The sequence below is a fragment of the Falco biarmicus genome, chromosome 7, assembly GCF_023638135.1.
Source record: "Falco biarmicus isolate bFalBia1 chromosome 7, bFalBia1.pri, whole genome shotgun sequence".
Lineage (NCBI taxonomy): Eukaryota > Metazoa > Chordata > Aves > Falconiformes > Falconidae > Falco > Falco biarmicus.
The window spans coordinates 8,151,184-8,171,480 of record NC_079294.1 but is presented as its reverse complement, the minus strand read 5'-3'; the positions used below and the strand labels follow the sequence as shown (position 1 = coordinate 8,171,480).

General features: G+C 40.7%; 1 protein-coding gene across 2 annotated transcripts in view; it reads right to left on the bottom strand.

Moving 5' to 3' along the window:
• The window catches only part of SPTLC2 (serine palmitoyltransferase long chain base subunit 2), a 78,760-nt gene that overhangs the window by 9,604 nt on the left and 48,859 nt on the right, over nucleotides 1-20,297 (bottom strand). For both annotated transcript variants that reach the window (XR_008822991.1, XM_056346125.1), the window contains exons 10-11: nucleotides 4,181-4,316; nucleotides 2,131-2,260 (exon numbers count right to left, since the gene is read on the bottom strand). Coding sequence is in view for 1 of the 2 variants with exons in the window: in XM_056346125.1 (XP_056202100.1) it covers nucleotides 2,131-2,260; nucleotides 4,181-4,316 (266 nt within the window). In the remaining variant the exon portion in view is untranslated. The remainder of the gene's footprint in view (nucleotides 1-2,130; nucleotides 2,261-4,180; nucleotides 4,317-20,297) is intronic.

Below are 20,297 nucleotides of genomic sequence, written 5' to 3'. Positions count from 1 at the left end.
AAGTTATGATGGAGTCTTCCCTAACTTCTCCCCTCATCCGTCCACTTTTTATACTTCATAGTACATTACATTGCATATTCATTTATCATACCCAGGACTGGTTACAAGTTTCTCGCTTCTAGTGCGAATCAGTACGCATCCTCAGCACTGCTGAAGCTCTCTACTAACTACGCATGCTCCTCAAGCAGGGTCTGCCCTCTTTTGAGGGGGCTATTTGAGTTGCAGGTCGCCATCTCCCACTACCGCAATTATCTGTCTTATTTTCAACTAATTTTCTGTTGATGTCAGTGGATTGCAACACTTTATCAGCCTGTCTCCTCTCATAGCCAGAACTTTCTTCACTTGAAGGCTTCTTTCTGTGTAACTTAGATAATGGCGTTCTTTTCACGATCTGTTCTTTGTTTCTCATCCTCCCCAAGGCTGACTCCCTTGATTAGAAGTCCCTTCATTTATAACAACTTTAAAGAGTGGGTCAGCTTGACCTAACTGTGCACAGATGCCCCCCTTCAGATTTATCTTCTTTACATTTAGGCAGAGCTTGAGTGGCTCTAGGCATATACATTGCTGTTACTGACTGGTATCCCGTGCCCAGCAAGGGGTCGTAGTACCTTGGAGGCAGGTAACTTTGGGATGGAGGTGTGTGTTGGTATTACAATGAGATTCTATCATCCGAGGAAGGTAATTTTGCCACAGTAGTTGGTTCAGCAGCAGACATCTCAGATTCTTCGTGTGACAACCGCTAAGCAGCTTATCAGCTGCGTGGTACCATCAAGTTCCCATTCCTGCAGGGAGCAGAGCAGAGCCCGGCTGCAGGGTCTCCACTCTGCTCTGCCCTCTGTTACTCCTGTCAGCAGGTGCTGAGATGGCAGGGTGTTCTGCCTAGGGAGCTGTGGTAAAGTAGATTTCGTGCGTGCCAGCCATCCTGAAAGCAATAACTGTATTTTACCCTAGAAAGTTTTCTGTAATACTACGCTTCTGTTAGATCCCAGTTTTCTCTAATTCCCCCCGGCAATGTGATTTTCCCATAGTCACCCATCTCTGCTTGCACCTCTTATATGCTTCCATTTTATGGTTTTGTTGGTTTGTTCATCTGCGCAGGCTTCCCACTACATTTTCTTTCCTGTGAGTCAGGATGAACCATTTTTCATGGTAGGGGGAAAATCAACCAGCTGTCCTGGACACGACCTCTCTTTGGGACTGTATCCTATGGGATTCTTTCAGGCAGCTCTCTGAACAGGACAGAATCTACTCTCCTGAAGTCCAAGGGCATGACTCAACCTAGCTCAGGTTCTGAGTTACAGAACAGCAAAGTGAGGAAAAAATACAACGGAGAAATTTGACAGAGCCTAAGCCAGCCCAGGTACATTTCTAAGCAGACTATTCAGAAGACTCAAAAATTAATGTTGTTACTACACTAAGATGTACCAAGGATAGTCAGGCTTATTCATATAACCATGTAAGTCACAGACGAACTTCCATCCTTAATTTTTAAGGCAGCATCTCCTAATTGTGATGCAGGCCTCCTTAGCGGGGACCTCCATTCCCGCTGGAACATGCTTAATGCAGGCAGGACTCAAAGGCACTGCAGGTGCCACAGACTTGTTTGGGACAGGCTCATTTAAGATAAAGAGCTCTGAAGCTGTAAACAAGAACTGGAAAAGTAATCTTCGGAACAAAAATTCTCACTGGTAATCACGTGCCGAGGTTTGCACTTGCTTTTGAGAAGAATATAGATGCGTTGGAGGTTCCCAGGCTTCCCCCGCCCCTCAACCTTTTGCATCTAGGGTCAGAAGTAGCAGAATTTTTGCCTTCTAAAAGACTCAGTGGAAGGTAGAGCTTCTTAAGAGAGGGGGGGGAAAAAGCACTGTCTCAAAGGAATGAGACCGTCTCCCTCGCGTAACTTAAAACAGGAAAAGAAAGTCCCTGGGATTTACTGTAGGCAGCCGTTCCGCATTGTTGAAGCAAGGAAAGAGAGATGGAGTCGTTGCCAGCTCTACTACACAAGGCTTTGAACGTTAGGTTCAACCAGTTTGTGTACCAAACATTGAACCAGTCTACAAAAAAAATAGACAATTGTTTTATCTGTTGACAAAAGGCATGAGCAAAAGGAAGACAAGATGAGACACTTACTGTATCAAGCATCTCTTTGGTATGAGCTGCAGACAAACAGAACCTGGCTCTGGACTCGATGATGGGGGTGGCAGGGAAACCCACAACCACAACACCGATGTTCCGCTTCAGCATCTCACGCCCAAACGCACTGCCAGAGAGACCAAGAAAGACTGTCAGCACGATACTAGTGGCAGCAAAGCAGCAGCAGCATGAAGGCCTCCGCGTGTTAACCATACAGGCATTTGTTTAAAGCAAGCCTGTAAGACCACAGTTTGGAGCTTCCAGTGCTTTCTTTTAGAAGCAGAACACCTGTTCACAAAAGCCTTTTTTAAATTCAGTCCCAAGGTGGTCCTTCTCAAAAGACTTCACTGTATTAAGTTCTAACAAACCTGAAGAATTATGTGGCAGAGGCCGGTCTTTTAGCAGGCTGTACCTAAATGGATTTGTAACCTAAGCCTGGAAATCTTTCCAATAGGAAACGGGGATTTTGGCTCAGAAGTTTGAGTATAAAGGAACCCTCCATGCTGCAATCCCCCCAAGCAGATGCTTCTGCAGTTTCAGGATGGTTTGTTTTCACCAATTTAATTCAATTAAAGTACACGATGGGGTCACAGAATGTCACACTTTTAAAATGCCTATCATGGGAACCACTGAATTGCCACAAACTGAAAGCATTTAATCCGATACCAGATATTTTTAAGGAAGGTGCAAAAAGCTCATACGATTGTCACACAGTATCTTCAAGAAAACAAATTTTCATGGGGAGTAAAGAAATTAGTGGCTGTGACTTATGCAATGAAGCACAAAGATCTAGATCCTTTCCAGGATGGTAGTGCAGCTGCGGGTGTTTCTACAGGCCACAGGCCATGGCTAATCCTTTCTGAGCTGACATTATCTTGAGAATTAGCAAGGATAAGGATGTGTAAAAATAACATCCTTTTATTAGGTTTTAGAGTTTTCTGCCTTTGACTTCTGCTACACCTATGGCTCCTTACAAATAGGTGCATCCTGAAACACTTCATTTTGTATCTATTTAGTATTCTCAAATTATTTTAGAAACAGACTTCAAGAGACAAAGAAAGGATGAAGTAGACCAGATGTAGATCCTAAAGGCCAACTCTCAGAGTTCTGTGTTCTTGCTCGTTTTTAAGTAAGTTACTGGCCCAACTGCTCAGCTAATAAACATTTCCATGAATGTTTTCAGGGAACAGAATTTACTGACTGGTAGAGAAGGTGGGTGGTAGAAACAGTATGTCTCTGTGTGTGTGATGGCGCACACTGCAGACTCTACAGCACCCATGAAGGTTCCAGGCTTTTAAATAAATTTGGTTATACTGAGAAGGGTGGAGGAAGACTATCTGGCTTCATGCAGAGAGTTAGGTGATATTTGTTCCCTCGCAGAAACACAGTGCTTAGCTAGGCTGAAGCCTAACTGAGCTATAATAGCCCTAGAGATGCTTGGTATGGCTTAAAATGAAGCTACGTGCTCCAAATTTGCAAGTGTTGGTTGAGCACTGCACTGAAAAGCAATTATCAAAGCCAAGTTGTTCTATTAGTATTTACAATAACAATATCTGAGCTATTAAGTACAGACCTCTTAAAAAAACGTGGGATTCATCAAAAACAGGTTGTTGTGTCCCATCATGTCTTGCCCCCCTGCTTTTTTTTAAAAATAATTTTCAGAGTTCATCTATGGGAATGTTGGCTGCTTCTGACCCAGAAACTGGTTGAAACATTCCTCCAGTGACTTTTAATGTCAGTTTCCATTCAATTTCAGCTTCTCTTTAGCACATACATACACTTCACAGGTAAACCCCACATCCAACTTTTAAAACATAATGGGTAGTCTTAAAATTGCTTCCCTGAAGTGCTTTTTTGCTGACCCAAGCTAAAAGCCTTGATTTTCTCAAGATCGCTTATGGGAAGCTTCCATGTTTCGTAAGACTCAGTAACGATCATAAAAGCAAAAAATCAAACCAGTCTTTTCTTATACTTAGAAAAGTCTTAATATTCTCGTACTAATCTAGCTTTAAAGAAGATGGATGAGAAGTTATCCTGTTAAACATACCCAATTTTTGCTGGCATGTACAGCATCAGAGGCACGACAGGAGAATCTTCATTTCCGTAGATAATAAAGCCCATCTCTTTCAGTCGTCTCCTGAAGTATCTCGTGTTCTCTGCTAGCTGCTGCACACGAGCTCTCCCTACAAAATAAATTAAGACGAGACTGTGAACGCAACAGTCATAAGTCACACGCACAATTGCAATGCAAGACCTCTAGCTAAAGTACAAACTATGAATGTACCGCTTGTGCTTATGAAAGTGTTAAAATTAAATGCAAACTAGAATTCAGAGTTTCTTCTCCCTCATGTAATCAAGATTAATCACCCATTTTCTGACAAGGCTGTAGCTGAATGGACTAAGACAGGCACAACCATCAAGTCCAAGCACTCCCTAGTCTTTCCATATCAGTTTTTTCATGAAGAGGTACCTGGCAAAACAAAGCAGTTACCTGCTTTTAAACAAGATGCAAAATTTCCTCAAAATTCACTGGTAACTGCATCTTGAAGAGTTTGCTTACACTTTGAGTAATTAACAGAAACCTACTGTGTCAGCTGGGGCTGTTCGCCATGTTTTATTCTGCTTGTCGGTATTAATGGAAATTACTACTTTCCTCTTTAGATCCGCTTGCTGAACTGATCATGTGGCTGCTCCCTAACCTTTTTCAGTTAAAATGAGCTGGGTTTAAATTAAACCGATTACTTCTGAAAATCCAACTCACTCTGCCTAAGCAACAGTAGCCAATTTATCACATATCCAGCTGATTCTGTAAGGATTTCCCCCCCTCGCCACATTTGTCAAAATTAGTACACAGGACATCAGACAGCTAGTATAATTCAAATATTCTAGCTATTCAGATACATATGCAACAAGCTATTTATCAGTTCATTAAATTCTAGCCTAGCATAGCGTGCTCTGTTTCTGTACTGCCCAGAAAAAGATCCACATCATCTCACCTAAGCAGACGATAATGTATTTCTGATCTAATGTGTTTAAGAGACGAAGCGTTATGCCACTGATGAGACTACAGTAAGTACATTTAGAATTTCTTGTCTCTGGTCCACTGAGTGTATTTCTGGATAACTGATTATCCAAACACTGCCTTCACCAACGGATGATTCATGTACCAAAGCATTAAATCTACAGCAGTGCAGATCCATGCCTATGCCACATCGTGCAGTCAGCTGCTAGATATTAATCATCTTCCTTTAAAGTTGTAGATAACATAAGGTGATTAACCAAAAGGAACACCAGGTCTCAAAGAAACATTCAAACACCCACATAGCTCTGCTCCAGGCCAGAACAAATGTAATTTTAAGAACCTATATAGTTTTTGTAGCCAAGAGTCTCAGACATTCCACCCACAAGCATGTAATCAAAGGCAAAATCCCATCAAAGGCAAAGCATGAGGAAAAAAGGATGAAACCTGTTAAGTTCGCAAAACTTGGCCTATCATTAGTGGGTAGGAGCTGGTATTTTTTACAGCTCTCCCCGCCATTTAAGACATCTCCATTAACAGCATTATTTCTTAATCTTTTCTCCCCCAGAGTTTCTGCAGAAGCTTAATTCCTCTTCCCCCAAAAGCAGGAAGGTTTCAGTAAAACACAAAGGCATCTTGTGCTTATGGAACTAATTTTTTAACCAACTCACATCAGATCAGATCCTCTAGTGGAGACTCAGTTTTCCCTTATGTTTTCAGACCAATTATTTGGTTATTTTAAATACCCTAGACTGCAAAGTGAAGCTGAAAAAATAAAAACCCCAACAAAATAAACAGGCCTACTGCAAGATACTATGGATAGCGGGCCAAAAGCCACTACTTGCATCCCTAACATTGAGACAACCGATAAAAACCACAAGTGTCCAGAGCAATCTACATGCAGAAAAAAGCTACTACGGTACCCAGCGAGAAAGCTGCATCCATGTCTCCTACACAGAAATGCACAACTTCTGACAACATTTCAAGTCAGTGATGTACAACCCCATTAAAATACACATGAGACTTCACCACTATGAGAGTAGTACGATAACATACACAGCTGGATACAACTGTTGTGATCAGCCCCTCTCCCATGACCAGGAATGCAGCTTCTCCGATACGTACATTCTCTCCATGGTCCCATAAAGCATGGGGTTCACAGTGCTTCAAGCAGAAGTAACTTCAGCACCTGCATAGTTTTTCCCTCTACACATTCATACCTTTTTCCAAGTTGCTGGGAGTCTTTTGGCATAAAGATTAAAGAGCAACCTTAATTTGTAGTTGGCAACCGCTTCACAGTCTTCCTTAAACTCTTTCCCGCAAAAAGAGTTTATGATTCTAGATTTGTCCTTATAGATTGAAGAGTGCTTTGCGATGTAAACAACTTTCATGAACAAGTCTTTCAGTAATCGCCTTTTACAACAATGGACAGATTTGGAAGATACTTGCCCTCTGTCAGCTTTTGCTTTGCTCCGGAACCATCAGTCAATTTAATGAATTACTACCACTGTAAGAACTTGTCACTATGGCTACAACAATATTACCAAGAACTTGAAAACATATTCAGTGGTGTCTTTTCACTACCCACCACGTGTCATTACCATCTGAAGAGAACTGTGATCATGGTAAAGCAAAGCACCAGAAATCAAACAAGAACCGGGTGCAGGTTCCTTGTCCTCCACTTTCCTTTCTCTCTGCATCCTGTGCAACCACACTCCTCTGCACTTCAACGTATTTAATCTCCTATTCCACTATAAAATCCTGTACTTAAAGAGTGATGCTACATGCTAATTGAATAGGGTTTGCAATATTACGCAACAAGTATACACCCAGTGTTCGGCTCTGTTAACATTTGCCATTTCAGCCCCACTGGTACACACTAGTGGAGCAGGCTGTTAACCACTACTACAGTTTTACTATGTTTTCTGGGACCACAAAGCCAAACCAAGCGGTGCCTGGGTGACAGTGCTAACCCCACTTGCACCCAAAGAGTGCTGGAGCATTCAGACAGACTTCACAATCCCTTCCCAGCCCAGGCATCTTCTGAAGCTCAGCGCTCGGTCCACATCTGCTCAACTGCAGGGCGAGGAAGGCTGCCAGGACTACAGCAATCCTCCCGCAGCTGGCTTTCTTGGCAGTATGCAGCTTCATTCTTAAGACCACGCAAAAAAGGCCACTTCAGACACCACCCTGCCAATTGTTCTCGCACAGGAGTTGTGCAACAATTCTGGTAACATACTTTCATCTAGAAAACTGGAATGCGATGACCTTTGGGGAGGGAAGGGAAGGGGGAAGAAAAGGAGGATTACTGGAACAGAGTTCTTCAAAAGGCTAGAAAACTAGACCCCCTTATCAGAGCAACTGATCTGAAGTCCCTTATAGGTCCTGTAAATGGCTTAAACCAGCTACTGACAGACCTACAATGGAATTAGAGGATTAACTAGTAACTTCTCCTTTACTTTTATACCCTTTTGCAAATTTACTGCAGTCATAACAAGATTTCTTTTGCAATTAAGTGAAATGCTTCCTTGTAGCAGCCCGGGCATCCTTTAGTCTAAAGCCTACCATGTATCTGCTGCAGAACATGCTGCCATTGTATCAGACGTGGAGGTCACACGCCACCTAAAGAGGAGAAACACTCTCCCTTTAGCACCCTCAACTCAGCTATAGCTGCGCGGACTCAGCAGAGAAATTAAAAAGAACAGAGAGAAGAAATGCAACAATCACCTCTGCTTGGATAGCGAAAATGGGCTGAATATTTATCACTGACTGTATTTACAGTTAGAGAAGAGGAATGTGCTTTTACTTCACATAACTTTATACCAGTTTGAGATAACAGGCAGTCACTCTAAAGTGGCATTGCTTATTTTCATACTGACATCTGTTTTACTGTACACCTTAAATGCAGAATACGTGGTGCAGAGCTGCAGCCCTCCTACCCCAGGTGCCAAGCGTGAACTCCCAGCTCAGCATCAGCTTTGCTGAGGAAATCACTCAGAGCTCCTCAAACCTTTGCTCTAAGGCATTGCCCATAACATCACGGTTGTTCTCTACATGGCCAAGAATGCTAGATATATGCTTTTGCATTTATAAACACTAAGCAACTCAACTGTAGACTTAAGAGAACAGACAAGTCAGGCTTTAGAGTTTCTGCAGCAGAAGGGTATCAGCTGAACTGATACATTAAGTAATGCCTGATTGTCATATTTTTACCATTCGTCCAGTACTTAGCACATACCTTCCAAGATGAACAGCAAACTTCTGCCCACTTTTAAACAAGCCTTAAAAGATGGTGCTTTTAGATTTGTGCTGAGGGAGAGAATGTCTCTTTTCTCACAGTTTACCAAATGGCAGCTTGAGTCTTACAAATACATAAGGCAAGCAATATTCTTAGAAAAACATGCAGCTAGCATCTCCCTGAAAAAAACCTAAAATATTCCAACACCCTAGAGAAAACGTTCCATTATGAATCCAAAAGCATAAGATGCATACTGCTCACAACCCTAGTGGAGAGTAAATTAGTATCTCTGCCAGGACAGATACCCACAGATTAAAAGTATGGTACTTCATCACCTGTGAAGGCCTCTGCTTTAGAGGTTGTATGCCTCAGAAAAATAGAAATTACAGCAAAAACATTATCTAGGAAATACTTAAGCAATTTTCTTCTCAAAGCAAAAACTGAGTTGATACTTACCGTAGTTACTTGCAGGATAAAAAGGGGGCTGCACATTTTACCACACCAAAGCTAAACTCCTCTTGCAATGGGCTTATCGATGAATGTGACATTCAAGTGACAGAGCAACTCACCTGTATATAGCCTCGCTGCTCTTTTTACCACAGAAGTTCATGTGAAACTAACAGTCCAAATACTGCAAGGATTCTCAGACAGCCCTTATTTGCAAAAGGCAGTTTAATAAATAAAGAGCAATTGCTCAGCAATTAAGACCACGATGAACTCAGTCTTGGGGGGGGGTGGGGGGGAAGCCGGGGGGAACCCCGGTCATTTCTTGCAGTTAAGAAGTTTCTCTGCCACAAAGATGTAATATTTGTAATATTCCTGTCATCTATTAAGGTTGATGAATAGACTACTAGAGATGGTGCTGAACTCAAAAGAATACTTAGTTCAACCAGGATGTATTGGTTTTTCCCCCCTCTTGTGATCTCCAGGCAGTAATTGGAGAGCAATCACAAATCTGTCCTTCTAAACAATGCAACACTTCATCAGCAAGGCTTCTTGAGAAATAAAAGGCATGTTGAATTGTACACAAACAGACTACTGACTGACACTGAACTCTGGAGGGGTAAACCAACTTCAGATGCACAAAAAAAACACAAGCAGGATTTTATCTGCTTGTCACACTAGGAATCACTGTCACCTGGATCTAGAACAAAGATACTTGACGTAACACAAAAGAAAGCTATAAGAATTAATTAAAAATGTAAACACATAAAGACTTCAAAGAAACACAGCAGGGCACATCTTTAAAACTGACTCCTAAGCAGTGAAACTGTTGACTGTATGCACAAGCTGTAGTACAGCTCGTTGGTCAACAAATACCAGTTCACATTAGATAGCTATGATGAGGTTATACAGTCTTTCATTAACTAATCTTGTAGCTGTCTGACACAGAATTTTAATCTTGCTATTTTAATTTAACCTTTTTTTTTTGTTGCCAACACAGTGAAGCTAGACAGAGCAATTTCATGCCTTTATCTCACATACCAGCTGAAGGCTAGCATCTTTAGTTTTAATGATTAAATGAAAAATTTAAGAACCCAACCTCTTCAAAAGAATAGATTGCTATTCAGTACATGCAGAATTGCTCCACTTGTGATACATATTTATTGCCCCAATTACTCAGTTTCTTAGTAACAGCTCACACTGTAACATAATGAAATGCCCTCAGTTCCAGTTTTCATTATGCAGACAATGAAATTAAAACATTTACTAGTAGAGATTTATAAGAAACCTGTGAGAATTTAGAAAGATGTACTCTGATAGTCACACACTGCCTCTGATAAGGCTCACTGTGTATCTAACAAGAAGCAGCTTTTGCTAAGAAGATTGGCTGGAACATATTAAAGACATCTTTTAAAATCACCACAAGAAGAAAAGAAGATTCAGGCAAGTTAATTTTAGTATCAGATCCGTAAGGCACCTTTGAGATGAAAACACTCCATTATTTCTTCACACAAGAGTTACTTTCAGTCTCTAACGTAATTAGTCTCGCACTGTTTTGCAAACCTGTCCCAAGTTACAATCTTTTGCCAGTGCAGAGGTGCTGGAGGTGAGAAGCACTGTATCACCCGCTGACAGACGTGCCATCCTTAAATTTGTGGCAGAATCATTTCTCTTGGTAGAGCTTATTTCAGTCAAGGAAGGAATTTATCTGGCAATAAGTTTACTCTGACAAATACCACCATTTCACTGATGGCAGCATGACCTCAGCAGGAATACTTTACTAGGAGGGCTACCAATTTTGAGGGACTGCTTACCTGGGCAGGTTCCTTGTCCTCTCCTCTTCTGACAGCCACAATCTAGGGAGTCTAATATTCCCTCCCTTGTACAAATGCTTTCCCAAGATTAAACAAGTTAATTTTTTGGTCTTTCTTTGAAGGGGGAAAAAAAAAAAAAGCAAACTGAAAGAAGGTATGTGGTCAGCTAAATACTCGTGCAAATTATGGTAGCTCTCTGTGTGTTTATACATGCACGTGTATGTGTGAAAGGACATCAAAGCAACAGATCTCAATCTACTTTTTCAGGAAACAGTGCTGAAAGGCATTTTATAAATCTGAGCAGTAATGTTTACTACTAGTTACTTAAGTAACAACCAAGCCTCCATATTCTTCTGTGGAATAAAAAGACCTTGTGGAAAGGGTATGTTCTGTAGCATCCACCATTGTTGCCAAACGACGTGACCAACCTACAACTCAATTTTATGGAAATCCCTGACCACGCAAGTTTACCAAGATTTTTACCAGACACGTATGCAATTACAAGCCAACCATCACTAAAAACAGGAAAAAAAAAGACAAAGAAATCACAATCCATTATGAAGGCACAGAGAACAAACTGATGCCGTCGTGTCCTGCTCCCCAAACAGAAGATAAGGTGGCTAAATACATCCTACACAGAAAACATATGGACCAGGCTGCAACGTTTCATGGTGGCTTTTCTGAAAGCACCAGCATCAGTGGCGGTGAAGATACAGCACCATTTCATTGGCACGGATAGAGCTTTTTCTCCATATACCTTGCTATCAATGGGCCGAAGAGAAGAAAACAAGTGGTAATTTCTACTTCAAAAAGCCTGTATTTTCAGACATTTGGAAGTGTTTAAATCAAAGTAAACTGGTGATGAAAACTTGGTTACATATATCATTCTCTAGAAGTTTGTTTCTTCAAGTCAGAGTGATGCTATAATATATTCAAGCTTGTAAATTTTTCCACATTAAAACTCTGTTGTTTTTGCAAAGGCTTATACTTCCACTCTGTTTATTATTCCTACTTTTCTGTCTTTTGGTTGGCTGTTTCAGTGGAAGACATAATTCAGCATACTCTGTTTTGGAAACAAGCATTTTTCAAATCTCAACCAGGAATTCAGTATTCTTCTGCTGATTTAACAGATTCTCCACTAAGCTTTCAGAAGCTAAGTTGCCTCCCAAGGGCTTATGAAGAGCTTTTGCAATGTTAACATAATAAGTCCAGTTGTTTTCTGGACACTATACTTGTAAATACCCTCATCATTAAAAAAACACAACAACCAATTCCTTTTTTGGAGAAGGCATAAAACCACTACTACTCTTTTACTGCCATGAACATGCTTTTCATATAAGATATAGAAATTTCCTCTCTTTAAGGCTTCTCCTGAAAAGCACAAGTCAAGCATGATTTCTAACAACATTTGCACAATGAAAAAAAACCCCAGCAAAAAGTTTTCAGATTTCCTAAGTAGCAGGAAGGACAAGAATGACTTAAGAATATTTGACTGGAAGCAAAGGTCAGATTCAAAACAAAGTAGTATCTGTTTGAGGGCTATAGTAAGTACACTGAAAACTACAGAAAGTAGAGAGAGAGATAGATTTTAAACTAAAACACATTGGAACACTAAACAAAATCCCAGTTCAACATTGATTAAATGCCAACAGTTTTACCTTTTAAGGAAAAGTTGCACTAGGAGAAACAGGGAGAGCATGATGTTGTTAAAAATGCTGTAACAGACGTTTTAAGGACCTGGGATAGTAATATCTGCCAGAGTTGATTTTAAGAGGCTTCTAGCATCATCTGTCAGAAAGAACACTCATAACATGAACTCACATCCCAGGGTAGAAAGGGGGATTGAGACAGATTAACATGCACTATCCTGCCAAAGGCAGCACTCACCTACACAATAATGAAAAGGTCACCTCCTACAGCAACCTATTCTTTCAGCCTCTAAAAAAGAAAAAAAGTGATTTACAACAGCTCAAAGAGGGAAATTTAAAGTAAAGTTTTCACTGGTTTATCCTGAGTGATCATATTATAAAAGCTAATAAGGAAAATTTTATCACGCATTACATACGGAACTCTTATCTTTCAGAATACTTTTCCTATCTTGTTGTTTAAGTGCCAGGGACAAGGTGGCTCCACACATACCAATCTACTTCCTCTAAGCTTGCACGTGTGAGTACTGCATCGCTGCCAATACTTGCAGTAAGAGTTTTACATCCTTCCCTTCAGATGCCATCTGCAGATTTTCACTGCAGGTCTTCAGAAAAGTATTATACACAATTATACTATGTAACCTGAGATTGCATAGAGGCATATTAAAATGTAAGGGTCAGGATAATATATTCCCCCAGTTTTACATTATAAAGCACCAGCTCACACTGGCAAACGCCAAGAGAACCTGCCAAAACAAGGATAAACTTAAAAAAGTAATTAGAATAATTTAAGTCAGTGCTGTTACATTACCATGTAATAGTCAAACTCTAGTATTTGCCAAAGCAGTCAGAAGACAGAAATGGCTCGTTGGGTTTTTCTGCAGTGCTGCTGGGGGGGGGGGAGCGGCGGAGCCAGGTTTTAAAGAAGCTTGGAAATGGGAAGAGTCATTAATGAGGAGAGTGTTCAGGCTTTACGGCTGCTCCGGGGTCACTAGATAGACCGAGCATCTTCCACTAGAGGCCACTGCTGCACAGCGGGAGCCTGCAGCTGCCCTCTGCGGTACCCGCGCCTGGCTGCGCACTCCCCCATCCGCGCCCGCGACCTGCTATCGGGATGCGCTCACCCCTGAAAAAGCCTATACCACATCGTGGCAAAGCCACGCTTAAATCATGGAGATGCTAAGGAACCGCTAACTGGACAGCTGAATCCAGTTATTTATTCTTGTGACACACTTGCGTGCCTCCCAAGTTTGCTGCTCGGGAGATAAACTACAAATAACATGGGAGGAGAAGCCCAGTTTAAGAGCCAGCTCACTTGAAAGCGTGAACGAGGAAATCAAAAGACCGCTGAGAGCTCATGTTCGTTGGCCATATGGCAGCAGCATTAGCAACGATTTATTTTAGAAGTGGTGAAGGGCTTGGCTCGTGACCATTCAGAGTTAACTCCACGCCTATGGCTTTTTAACAAGACTCTACGCAGAGGGATTTGCCCGGATCACATAGGTACCAAGTATGGAGCCACTGCAGAGGTGATGGTAAAAATCCCCAGTGCTTTAGAGGAGAGGGGAAAACAGTTAAACTTGATTTTAAAAATTGGCAATGGTAAAGTCAAGGAGATTCTGAAATGGAAAAAGGAGAAAAAAATTACGGCTGATGTTCTTGGCATTGAAAGGTCTCCGAGAAACAAAATTATATGCTAATATTAAGTATCTGTCATTGCATTTGCTATCAAGCTAAACAGTTCCAGTGGAGTCTAAAGGCATGCCAAAAACCAGCTGGGGGTATGTATTGTGTACTCCTTTAGTTTATACATACTGGTAGAGATTGAGGCCTTTGGCATATTCCAAAACCCAGGAGTATTTTTATATTTGCACTTTCTGATTTTGTTTGCAACTCCCAGCTGCATTTAGAGAACTCCAAGGCAGCAACATGAACTTCATCACAAAGAGATGCCGCTCTTACCATGAAGAGATTGTGTCTCTTCATATGACTAGAAAGATATGATCTGTTGAAGAACTACTATTTAAAGAGGTTTTAGAAGAGCTTTGGTCAAGTATGTAATCAGAGTGTCACAGAACAGTTTGGGTTGGAAGAGGCCTTTAAAGGTCAGCTAATCCAGCCCCGCTGGCATGAGCAGGGACATCTTCAACTGGATCAGGTTGCTCAGAGTCCCGTCCAGCCTGACCTTGGATGTGGCCAGGGATGGGGCATCTGCCACCTTCTCTGGGCAACCTGTGCCAGCGTTCCACCACCCTCACTGTAAAAAACGACTTCCTTATACCTAGTTTAAGTCTACTCTCCTTCAGTTTAAAACCATCCCCCCTCGTCCTATCGCAACAGGCCCTACCACAAAGTTTGTCCCCATCTTTCTTATAAGCCCCCTCTCAGTACTGAAAGCCCACAATGGAGGCACTTTCCCAGAAGATCTTACTAACTGTTCAAAATAACACACGTTCCACAGTTTATTATTCTATCAATAGAAACTCTGTGTGGGTGACCACAGAAGGACCTGACTGATCAGGCTGCACATACACTTCCAACACCACAGTGCTGGCTCAAAACCTTGTTGTAGCCAACAAACTAGCACCTGTATTAACAGGGGATATCTGAATTCGTCATCCTACACTGATCTGTGTATCATTGCAACTGTAAGTTCTCTAGAGCAGTCACAATCTCTGTACAGCAGTGAGCACAACAGCCTTAGCTGGTGTCAAAGGTTTCCTGTGATATGCTAACACAAAGATGTTACAAAATGACATGGTAACAAAATCAGCTAAAACGGCCGCTCATCCGCGCACAGCCATGACAGTATGATAATTATTTGATTAGTCATCTTTTATCTCAAGCAGCAGGATTCATTATGGGAGCAGAGAGACTTTGAAATGAGATACGTGTGTAAAGGAGACCAGCATGAACAAACACTTTAAGGACTTAGTAAAAGCAGTATTAAACCCAATTGATTTATACCGAGCCAATGTTTATCAAGCTACAGGAGACAGCTTCTCACAGCCAAAATGCCTTTCATAAGATCCTGAAAACTCAAGATTTAAAGAGACAGAGATTAAACCAATACAATGCTACTGACACCACAGCCACAGAAAAAAGAAAGATGGGTTGGTTAAGGGACCACCCTGCCTCAACTCTGGCCAATGTTGGCTCCTAAAACGAGCGTAAACCCAACGTTTAGTAATAGTTGCAAATACATAAAACAAGTAAATTCCATTAGAGCTGTTTATAAATGTGAAAACTTAGAAATTATTAATCGTTAGTCATTAAAGTAAGATCAAAAATGTCGTTTTGCCTATGCTCAGTGCCATTTTTGTACGAATGAACAAGTTGGAAGAGGTATCCTGACCTCAGGGTCAGCGAGGGCAGGCTGCCCAGAGCTGTGTCCACAGATGGAGACTCCACCACCTCTACGGGCAGCCTGTTCCAACATCTGACCACCTGCACAGTTTCAGTTTTCAAAAGCTCCTTCCCTCTTTGATAAACCCCCAAATTATCAAAAATTATCATTTACTAGATGCAGAAAATAGCTAAAATTATCCCCATTAATTCAGTTCTACCTCATACTTTTAGGTGCCTCCCACAATAGAGAACGAAACCTCACGTCTATCAGTTTGAGACACTAACAACCACCACCACTCTGCTACCTTTGCTCATCAACATGCTGCAATTAATAAATATGAGGCATCTGGGCTAAATGGCTTGAAGCTGCTGAAGTATTCTGCTTGCAAAAGGGGAAAGCCCAGGCTGCCAAACCCCAGAATAACACACATCCGCTTCTTATGTACCCTGGCAGCCAAAGAGTGAGTCAAACTTGCCAGGGCACTTTGCTCATTATACATAAAATGTTTGATTGAATTTTCTGAATTTTAGGAACAACTCAACATGGCTTCAGAGTTATTTTAACCTGTGGCCAAGCCCCACATGAATGTCCAAACTGCCTAGCCACAGAAATAACAAGCATAGCAAAGCCAGGTTCAAAGTGTTTTCTCTTCACATCTAAATCTAAGATAAATGTTATTCATGCCACACTGTGCAAATATAACTGCAAGGACTCCAGCTCTAAAAATAGAAGTGGTAGGAAAGTAAGAACCAGTAATGAGTGGTATTCCTGCTACCTCTGTCCAAGTAAGACTAAAACTTTGCAGAGTTATTGATGACACTCCCCTCTGCAGCAATTAGCCTCACAAAAGGTAATGAAAGAACTCAGCAAGAATAAGCTTCATCATAGTGTTGCTGCGATTATTTTTTTTTAACAGCGAAAAAACCCAACAAATTGAGGAAATTTCTAAAGCAAAAGCAGTAATGTGTGGCAAAAGAATTTTGAATCGTGTTCCAAAATAAAAGAAAATCTGGAAGCAGAGACCAGCCATTCTCAACAAATCAGACACTTTTTAAGTAAATCACCTTCAGTATGTTCTACTCACAAACATTTAAACTTGCCTTAAGGTGGAGTTATAATTTAGGTATAATGAGAACCAAAACTACCTCTCCCCTCCCAAGACTCTTGCGGATGTTTCTGTTTAACAATCATTGTTGCCTCAGATGTGTGTGTTTTGGTTTTGGTTTTTTTTGTCAGAGCACAGAATGTATCATATAATTAGGCAGGTTAGAAAAAGTAATAATACTTCAGCTGGGACAGCATGAAAAAGAACCAGTTGCCAGGAGGACCAATTAGCTAGCAAACTACTAACACCACTCTGAACTTTTACTTATAGGATGCAAACTGACTACTTGCGGCAAGTTTTCAGAAAAGGAACGTACCTCCCTGAAGCTACAGCAGCCAAGTTTAAGTACAACCACTCCCTGAGAAAACCCCTTTAATCATCTGCACTGTTCTTACTGCTAGGCAAGAACTACAGTAACAGTCTATGGGTAGTAAAGTACAACAAATCGCACCAGTTACACCTGAAATACTCAAGATTTCTATCAGCACTTTTTCAAGCTCTCCCTAAACAGATTAATGCAATTTAATTTGCAGCAACAATTGGCTCCTGAAAAATCCCATGAACTATCTTACCTTCTGAAATTTTCCTTTAGAGGTACATCTATCAGACATAAAGAGAAACTAAAGCTATGTGACCAATGACAAGGAAAGTATGTAATTTCCATAAACAATATATATTTTTCTTATTTTCTACCAATCTGGACATGAAGCCTTCAAGTCATCCACTGCTACCAAAAAGCTGCAGCCTTGCCAGGGCCATGTAATTTATCACAACCAGATGGTGTGCTGTCAATAAAGGAGGGGCTGCTATCATTCCAGGGCAGAATAATTACCTTCTCTTTGAACCAAGGACAATGTTTTCAATAAAAACCCAAAGCTGTTTAATGCAACTTCCAGTCTGTCAGACTCCCACTGTGCAGCTCCAGGATTCATTAGACTCACAGAAATGAAGGAGAGCATTTGTTAAAAACATAGCACAAGTCTCTCATTGATGATATACAGTTTAAAAAGAAGAAGAGGCATTTGGGATCTTCTGCATAGACTTTTTCCATCACAAGTTTTACAGGGAAAGTAGCTGTACTGCTTTAAAACACAACCTACTTCCTAGGCTTTTTAAGCAAACTATGGTAGATCTTCAATGCTCTGGTACGCCCCTCTTCTGGCTCTGCATTTCTGCATCTCAGAAGGAGGAGCAGCAACATTGCTTCTGGGAAAAAGACTAATAGGTAAGGGTTGTGAAGCACAGACAATTAGAGGTTAGCTAGAAAATGAAGCTAACTAAAAACTGAAAGCTGTCTCTTCCAGACCAAAACACCACTAGGCTGACATTCTTCTGACATCTGGAAATACATCCCAATTATACTGGAGTAATTCAGAGAACTGGACCTTGCAGTGTAATTAAACAAGTTACAGTACAACCAAATAGCACCTTCATTTTGAGCAACGCAAGAGACTGGATGAATTTCACCACATACTAAATTTCCCCTAGAGCTTCAAACTCTGCCACATAAAAAGCAGTAATTATTTGAACATTCAAAGCATTTATTGAGCCTGTTTCCAAGCCAAATTTTGACTTTTCAGCTTCCCCTTCTGTCAACAGTACATATTTGATGAAGCGGTTAAGAAATACATCCTCTTTTTACAACAGCAGAACATTTTGTTCATCTTGAAAAGCTAGAATAACTATCAAGCCGGGGAAATTAAAAGGTGAGCTGCAAGCCCAAGTGTGAGCACTTCCAGGAATTACATAGAACAGAACAGAATGGAAATGTTCATGTAGTTTTAGTTCCAGGATGGTAACAAATGTTATTAAAAGTTGGCTTAGCTCACTTTACTTTTGACTGACCCTCTAACTAAGATCAAATCGTTCTTTTCTTCATGCAGCAGTTGCCTAAAGGATGCTACTCAGATTCTATTACATTTTGTATGTAATTTACAGCCTTAGAAGAAAAAGACATTCAGGCAAAGTATGATGAAAGAGAAAAAAAAAATCCTACAACAATTGAATAGCATTTAAGATTTTGCACAAATCTCAACTGATGCACATTTCTGCTCATCGCCTCCAGGAGCTGCAGCCAGTAGCTGATGGCTTACCACCCAGAAGACCACAACTAATACAGAAAGCATAAAAGATAAAGCACTAGATCTCTCAGTCCTTGTAAGAAGCACAGTTACATACATGAACAAAAAGCTTCACAGAGAAAGAATAAGTTGTCTCCTCCATATGGACAAGCAAGCACGATTTCTTACTTCTGGATCGTGGGGTCTACCCCCACCAGAACTTAATAAACATCACTGAAAAATCTTTTTGTTGTTCTTTCTTAATAAGTACATGCAGTGGAGACATAAAACAATGGAGACAAACAACAAACCTTCACAGAGACAGAGATACAAATCTATTTTTACTAACACTTAAAACTCTTTTAAGAATGTAAGCATTTCTTGCACCTATGCCAAAGCCCTCAGTGGAGATTTTGCAGGCTTTTCCAAAACCCACAGACACAGGTGTGTGGCAACTCACTCTGAGTGTCAGAAGTGCACACAAGAGAAAGCTCAACATCCCTTACAAGGTACAGCCTTTGCTCATTTTCCAACACATGCCAATTAGTCTCATCTTTATAATGAACCATTTCTAGTTCTTAGTTTTGTACAGTATTATTCACTCCAATTCTGCTCTATTACACAGAATATACTACAAGATCATCTTTGAGATCCCCAACAGCTATAAAGCTAAAAGCAGTTGCCACTGCTATTAAAGGTACCATGAGAAAGTAGTGCAAACTGAGTACTCATTGCATTGTCAGAAAGCAGTCAATCCAATCAATCAAGCTAAAGACAACTGAAGCCATTTGTCCTTACACAAAGAAAAAAAAAATTCAGAACTACCAATATTAACTGATGCACATTGCTTGCAAAAATGAAGCGAAACAGAGCACAGATGATCAGCTGCTGCTTACGTCAGTGCTTACACCAGGGCAGATCCAGACTACAGCAGGTTCAGAACCATCCTCTTGACCAGCCTCCTTCTCCATTAAGTGGCTGAAGAAGTGGAACCAGTTTCTAATTAACACCACATTGAATAATGCAATACAGCTCTAAGGACAAACACATCTGAAGAGTTTTGCTGTAGGTTCTACTATGACTCTTCTTTCTAGTTTGCATTTTACATTTCCTAATCAATCTGTATTTTCTAAAGACAGCAAATGAATTAACTTATTGACTGAAACACCTTAGTCTCTCTTGTCACACGGATGGTATCTACATGGAGATTTAATTAATGAAAAAAGGGGGGAAAAGCCCCCCACCCCTAAAAAAACCACAGCAGGCACCAACAGCCAATTTTTCAGAGCTTTGTAAAACTTTAGTACAGTTCCGAGGAACACAGATTTTTTTAAAGGCTTCACTGGTATGCAACATCACAGATACACTAAGTAGCATTTTTAAAAATACCAGGCATTTTCAGCACTGTGGTAAAAATACAGCCAATAGCTCATCCATGGAAACAATCAATGTATTTTTCCAAATCTCTCTCATTTAAAATATTACTCCA